The following is a 7856-nucleotide window of genomic DNA, read 5'->3' as shown; positions in this document are numbered from 1 at the left end:
TCCTACACGTGGACAAAGAATAAGGAACGCAGGCGAGTATAAAAGGAAAAGTTAGCAATCCAGAGTACAGGCTAGGAAAAATGGCCAAAAACCAGAGCCTCCCAGCCCGCCTCCAGGAGAAAGACTCCTAGGGCGAAAATGACTTAATTAAGTATGAATACCATGAAAAACCCACCGTCTGATGACTAAGGTCTAGCCTTTCAAACCCACACTCTACAAATGATATTGTTTGGGTCTTTTTACGTACGAATCCAACACTGTTATGGGTCGTTACAAATCGAATCCTTACAATTGGCGCCGTCTGTGGGGAAGGCTTGTGTGTTGGCATAGGCGGTAGGTCGAGACAGTTCCCTTGTCATTTCTAGCAGCCGGTTGTTGTGTTCTAGCGTAAAGTTCTACTAGGGGCTATGTTTCTTTATTAGGGGCTACGCTTTGTAGTGTCAGCCGCGCATATGGTTCTAGGGGCTCGGCCGAAGAGCTATTTCCCTCAAAACCAAGGTCTCATGCCATAGCCGAGGGGTTATTTCCCCCGACTACTTATTAATATCAATATCAAAATCAAGTTTTGAACAGAACCAAGGTATTGTACGGTCTTCGGACTCAAATCTATGGGGAAACCAACTACTTAGATGAGAAAATTGAGTTTTGAACAGAACCAAGGTATTGTACGGTCCTCGGACTCAAACCTATGGGGAAACCAACTACTTGGATGAGAAAAACTGAGTTTTGGACAGAACCAAGGTATTGTATGGTCCTTGAACTCAAACCTATAGGGAAACCAACTACTTGGATGAGAAAACTGAGTTTTGGACAGAATCAAGGTATTGTATGGTCCTCGAACTCAAACCTATGGGAAAACCAACTACTTAGATGAGAAAAACTGAGTTTTGGACAGAATCAAGGTATTGGATGGTCCTCGGACTCAAACCTATGGGGAAACCAACTACTTAGATGAGAAAAACTGAGTTTTGGACAGAACCAAGGTATTGTATGGTCCTCGGACTCAAACCTATGGGGAACCTAACTACTTAGATGAGAAAACTGAGTTTTGGACAGAACCAAGGTATTGTATGGTCCTCAGACTCAAACCTATGGGGAAACCAACTACTTAGATGAGAAAACTGAGTTTTGGAAGAAAAACTGAATTTCGTAAGGTTGGCTACTTAATAAAAAGTCTAAGTTACTCAATCCTCGGCTCAAATACCATAAAAGGTTAAAACTGTTAAAGTTGTTAGGAAGATGGTGAAACGTCCTATTACTCAGCAACCTGGAGGGGCTGTTCATTTTTTGGGTTATATGTCTTCGGATGATTACTTCCTGCACCGCACCAAGCATTCAGTTGTCATCTCGGCTATTTTGGGGTAAGTGTTGTTTTCACAGGTCGGCATTGTCGTGCCAAACTACTCTATTAGAGTCGTGATAATATCTTTTCCTTAGCAAGAGTTTTGACCCTAAGTGTCATTAGTTCAAGTTTGCATTATTGTGCCGAATGGCACTCGTAAGTTCATAATAGCGCATTTTTCTTTGATAAGGGATTTCGGCCCTAAGTATTATGCTCTAAGGTCGGCGGTATTGTGCCAGGCCGCCTCAATAAGCTCATTATAATGTTCCTTTCTTTTTCTTCTTAATAGGGGTTTCAACCCTAAGTATCACTTATTCGATTCAATAATATTAAGTCGGATAGTGTCTATAAACACAAAGCAAGATCTTTATATTAATTAAGATTTCGGTCTTAGACATCGGTCAAAGTGTAAAAATAAAAAGAAATTCACAAGATAATATGTCTACTCACGGCATAACCATTTCAGACATAAAGAGATAGAATTTGTGAAATAAAGCAATAACGACTTTTATTAATATAAAGAGATATTACAACGTACAAAGAAGAGCTTAAACAAGCCTATACAGAAGGTGGATTACAAAAATAATAAAAGGAAAACAACAACAATATAACAAGTAAACAGTCAGATGTCTTTTTAAACTCGTCTTCGAAATCCTTCCAAACTCTGCCCCAGTAGCGCCCATATTGAGAGGAGGACCTTTTTCAGAAGAAGATGGAGGAGAAGAAGAGAAAGAAGGAGGAGAAGAAGAGGAAGAAGGAAAAGTGCCAGGATGGATCTAGCGGTGGAAAGAAGAAGAAAGAGAGGCAAAAGGAGGCACCAGTGAAGGAAGAGAGGAAGAAGTAGGGATACTTTGTCCCTGCGTCAGTCCTGACTCCTAACACACTGGTTTCATGTTAGCTATGCTCGTAAGAGAGCAGCTGGTACTGATAATGGGTGATCCCAGCTCAGTCGCGCCAAAAGTTTGACGCGACGAGCCCCTGTTTCGGATTTTGGCTGAAAGGAGGGTAAGAAGGATCTTGAGTCTCTGCCATCCCTGCCCTGACCAAGCCATTTTGAGCTTCATAAGAGTATGGTGTTTCTGGGAGGGGTATGGTTCCTTTATTACTTACTCCTATCTCGAAACGTATCGCAATCTAAGGTGTAACTAGCGGGTAAAGTAAACTCTGAATGAGGTTAAGGGTTTCAGATTTCAGAAGGATGAAAATGGTCTTTGTACAAGAAAAATAGCCTCCTGCGTCTCTTCTTATATGAAGGGCAAAACAGAGGGTATTTAATTTGTCTAGATTTCCAAGAAAATCTGTAAACGAGAATGTACCCGTTCCACTTCCCCACATCGTCAACAAACTGTCGAAATTAAATAGTCTCATAAATAGAAGTCATTAAAAGTACGTTTCGGATAATCAAACGGCAGGGACACACTGTGAATGAATTCATAGGAATGTCTCGTAGTCCGGTATGTTTCCTGGGTAGATAAAAAGACACCAGTATTAATAAAAGACAGAGTTAAATGAGCCATAATAAAGGCTTGGCGTTGCCAAAATCTTCCTCTCCCAACCAAGAGGTCGAACAACAGAATTTTGAGGGGCTATTATGGGGCCCAATAGTTTGTGGCTCTGGCCCATTTATTCATTGGGGTCTAAAGGCCCGAGCCGAGAAGAGCAATAGCTCAGGATTGATAATACAAGTACAAAATAGTCTTGGGACACAGCCGAGGATGATTCAGTCCTCGGCATGTCCGAGATCTCACAGGAAGGAAGGACAAAAATGGTATAGAAAACAGTTTGGGAAAAAATCTAAAAATATCTGTGTCCATAGAAAAGGGTACGTTGGAAAGTATAACGACCAGGGAAAGCTGCCCTTACTGCCATTCAATACTCTGCACCTGACAGAGCCATACTCTCCAACTTTTACAACCACCCCAGTGGTTGGGGTATAGGCTGATGGGACAAGTATCAGTCTTGGAATGTCGATCCTACATGTGGACGAAGGATAAGGAACGCAGGCGAGTATAAAAGAAAAAGTAAGCAATCCAGAGTACATACTGGGAAAAATGGCCAAAAACCAGAGCCTCCCAGCCCGTCTCCAGGAAAAAGACTCTTAGGGCGAAAATGACTTAATCAAGTATGAATACCATGAAAAACCCACCGTTTGATGACTGAGACTTAGCCTTTCAAACCCACGCTCTACAAATGATATTATTTGAGCCTTTTTACGTACGAATCCAACACTGTTATGGATCGTTACAAATCGAGTTCTTACAGTTTTTTTTTTCTTTTTTCATAAAAACTTTTTTTAATTAGATTCTTAATCAGTACCCTAAGTATACTCATTAGCATTTCCCTTTTCATAAAGCCAAATTTTTGTTTTTGGCTCTCTATTTTTTCATTAACGTTTTTTGGGATTAGTTGGTTGCTCCATTATCTAACGGGAAAAAAGCCTCCAAACTCCAAAAAAAAATTCTTTTTTTTTCTATACACTCCAAAATTAATTGGAAGCAATGTTCCATTTTCGTTTCATCTATTTTTGAAGCTTTAAATTTACTGAAACTTTCAAAGTCATACATTTGGTTTGATTCAATGTTCATACACATGCGATTACAATATAAGTATATGCAAGCTAAATTTACAGGATGTTCGGTGGAGGATAATTAAGCTTCATTTGGATGATTGAAAGAAATTAAGTTATTTATTCAATTTATTTTGTTTATAACTTTCGTCTTAAAGCTTCACAGCCTTGAACTTAATATCAATGAAAATAAAACCCACACAAAATTGTACAGAACCTGTTAACCATCGTCAATATCATCTGATAAATTGACCATCACCTCCAATGGAGCCCGTAATCTCTGGGAATTTTAGATACCTTTTTTTTTTTTTTTTTCCTCTTTTATGTTTTCTACAAGTTCTAACTTTATAGGAGTGATTAATATGTACTTAATTGGGCTAATACCCCCCATCTTGCAAATGTCCTCACAACTTTACCAGTCGGCTTCCCATAGATTTTAAGCATTCCTAGATCTAGAAGTAATTCACAAAATCTGCAAAGCCCATCAGCGAAGAAAAGCAAAGACACAAAATTTGCAAGTAGTCATTTGATTAAGAAGCAAACCAAAGTAATTTGCTCTTATTAATCCGCAAACCAATACTAACAAAAAAAAAATAAAGAATTAAAGTATCTGCCTAAGTAGCGTATACATTCCACTAATCCCTGCTCTAGATTTACTAATCCACTTCCTTTTTTTTGCTCAAACAAGAGTTGAACATGTTGATGTAGAAGGATCATACAAAGCAGGAACCAAATACTTCCTCCCATTAGCACCATGAGCATTGTAGCTAGCACCAGTTGTTGGATCCACCAACAAGTCTCCAGCATAGCCAGGGTAAGCTCCTTTGCCATAAACCCCAGGACAAGCCGATGCAGCTTCTAAAGGCGCCTCCTTTGGACCCTGGAAGTAACCATTTCCAAATGGGTTGGTAACTGTCCCAGCCAAAAGACTAGCCAGGTTGATAATCATGCCATCTAGACCCACATCGTTGTTGGGTGCAACCAGGGGTGGGCTCTGGGGTCCATAGATGGGCTGGTGGAATGGCCAAGCACATTGGCCTGGGCATTGGGTCTCAGAATTTCCGACCCAGATGTAAGCAAACCTAGAGTACTTGCCCTTAACGTGACCACCCTTTGAGCCTAGTGCAGACCCATGAGTCCCACATCGGCTAAGACAGAAATTCTCAACAGCCACATCTGAGGAAGTGAGAACAACGTTAATAGCGTTCTTTTGGTCACCCTTTGAAGCCAACTCCACAAGTTGTTTGCTTGTGAGTGACTTTCCCAATCTGTAGCTCTCGTCCACCATTTGCTTGCCCAAATAGAGGGAAAATGAAGATGGTTTCTTGGATTTGAGGTGGTAGTACTTCCCAGTGGTTTTCCACCACGCGGCAACAGATGGTTGCACGGTTTGTTGGGGTGGTGAAGATGATAGGGAGGTAATGAAATCAGTGACAATGGCTTTCTGGGAAGGTTTGAACTTTCCGTACCAAATGAGATTAATGGAGATTTTGCCAGAAAGAAGAGGGCCATTGTGGTACAAGAGCTGGGTCTGGTCTTGCACAAGCTCATTGAGCTTTCTCATAGCCAAAGAGACTTGAAACAATGATACTACCAATAGTAGATTTAAGAAAGTTCTGGAAACAAAAGAGGCCATATTTAAAATTTTCAAAACAGTGTAGGAAAGAAATAAGGATTTTTTTTTTCTTCGTAAAGAGATGAGAAGGAAGAAGCAGAGATAGCTTTGTGTGATTGTGAATGGTTTGAGACTGAGATGGAGAGACCTCAATATATAGAGGTCATAAAAGTGACTTTTTGAATTGGATTAATAAATAAAAATTGAAGGAACTTGCTCAGAAAGAAAGAGAAAAAAAGACAGTGTTAGCGTATGAGAGACGGTTTGCTATTACTGATTTTACGACTTGACCAGTAAGAAAAAGAGAGGCCTCAACGGTACTCCCAAGCGCGTTGCCTTTAATTTTCAAAAATAAAAGAGAGACTCACGCTACATATCAGCAAACTTGTCTCCACGCATCAACAAAAAAAAATAGCTTTTTTTTTTTTTTTTAATAAAAAGGGAGAAGATATTTTTTTTATATATAAAATATAAATTTTATTTTTGAATAATCTAAGTGTATATATATATATATGTGTATGTGTGAAATTATAAAAAATATATATATATATATGAAATTCTCTTATAAAAACTTGAACTCTAACCGTTGTCCTTACACCTCTAAAACATTTATACTTATAAAATAACAATTGTACCAAAGATATGCGGTGATAAATCATATTAAAATTCAATAAGTGTGAGACATGTCAGTAAAAAATAACTCTACTAATAATTGAAAGATATGTATTAATGAGTAATTATTTTTGCACACATATCTCTCGTTTGTTAAATTTTGATAAGGTGATGTAGTGTGTATTAGGGTTGCACTTAAAAATTAAAATTATTTTACTATTTAGTTTATTTTTGCAACTATTTATAAATTTTGTTCCACTTTTTAGCACTATTTATAGGTTTCATTATACTATTTTAATTTACTTTTATCTTTATTTAAAGTAATTTCAATAATTTTAATAAAATAACCGATATCCAAACAATTCTTGTTATCACTTATCATTCATACAAAATATTTTTCATAAAGAGGAGCGTGGGAGACAAAGCAAGAGAAAAGGCGTGGGGTTTGTAATTTCTTACAGCAAATCAGTGAAATAGAGTGGTTAGAGCCTATTGGGTTCCAATGTGGGAGTAAGTGAACCTTTTCTTCTCTTTTTTTCTCGCTAAAAAACAAAAGGCATTACAGCTTAGATACAGAAAGCTGGAGTTTTTTGAACGGTGAAATTTGAGAAGGGTATTAAAGGAAAAGTGAGAAAAAAGAAGAGAAAAAAAACTATACGTTAGGGAAGACAGGCTGGACACTACTAAGAATGAATGAAATTCTATTGGGAAGCGGGGACTATTCCAACTGGCAGTCAGTGTTTGGGCAGTGGTATCCAAGGTTGAGATGTGTAATGACGCGCCCAATAGTATGCTATTTCTGTGAGTTTAGTAATATGTGGTCACACATACAAAACTCGTGAGCTGGGAAAGCAAAGGTTTTATTATTAGTACTACTTTAGTCCAGTTGGAAAAAGCTAACACGTAAAGTCTTTGGTGGCGTGGCATCCAGCCTTATCCCGTACCACTTGATAGATATTTGTTTTACTATTCATAAGTAAAAGTCATAAATCATTTTTGTGGGTACCATGGTTTACATTAGGTGGAATTCTAGCAATCTATTGGGCAAACCGCTGCACTTGCTTTTAGTAAATGTTTTATGCGCTTTTAGTATTAAATATTTGAGTAAAATACACTAATTATCTTGATATTTAAGCTAATATCAATAAGATTTTAAAAAAATTTATCCCTACCGTCGTACATCTTTGGTACGATAATCATTTCATAAATATAAGTATTTGTGAAGTATGAAAAGTAAAGATCAGGATTCAAGTCTTCAAAAAAGAACTTCACATACATATATACAAAAGATTAAATTAGAGTAGAATTTATCTCTAAACACAAATATTGTGTAATGCCATTTATATCACGCTGACTTTCTATTTTGACCGTTTGACTGATAAATGAAGGCTAACTTATATAAATATTAATCAAATTGTTATGGCCAACGCAATCAAATTTTTTAATTGTTTTTGTGTTTATGAATTAAATTGGTCAATTTTAAAATGTTTTGAATCTTATTGATATTAGTCAAACTTCAAGGATAATTACTATATGTTGCCCTAAATTTTCCAAGAAAGACAAAAAAATTACATTGACTAATTTGTTCATCATGGATTTTTATTTTTGAAATCCAAACTAGGAAGTATTGGATTTTCACAATAAATTATGCATTTATGCCCTATTAATTATTACTGCATAAATTTAATCTTTTTTTTTTTCCTGAGAAACACAAATTTAAT

The 7856-nt window shown here is 37.2% G+C and overlaps 1 protein-coding gene across 1 annotated transcript; it reads right to left on the bottom strand.

Annotated features, from left to right (window-relative positions):
* Positions 1-4410: 4410 nt before the first annotated feature.
* On the bottom strand, positions 4411-5790 carry LOC115972407 (protein EXORDIUM-like). Its single transcript, XM_031092689.1, has one exon. The coding sequence runs from the start codon at positions 5542-5544 to the stop codon at positions 4588-4590; it is 957 nt and encodes a 318-aa protein (XP_030948549.1). The 5' UTR covers positions 5545-5790; the 3' UTR covers positions 4411-4587.
* Positions 5791-7856: the final 2066 nt, after the last annotated feature.

The sequence above is a fragment of the Quercus lobata genome, chromosome 12 (genome assembly GCF_001633185.2).
Source record: "Quercus lobata isolate SW786 chromosome 12, ValleyOak3.0 Primary Assembly, whole genome shotgun sequence".
In the NCBI taxonomy this organism is placed as follows: Eukaryota; Viridiplantae; Streptophyta; class Magnoliopsida; order Fagales; family Fagaceae; genus Quercus; species Quercus lobata.
The sequence above is the reverse complement of the archived record's forward strand: the minus strand, read 5'-3'. Positions and strand labels throughout refer to the sequence as shown.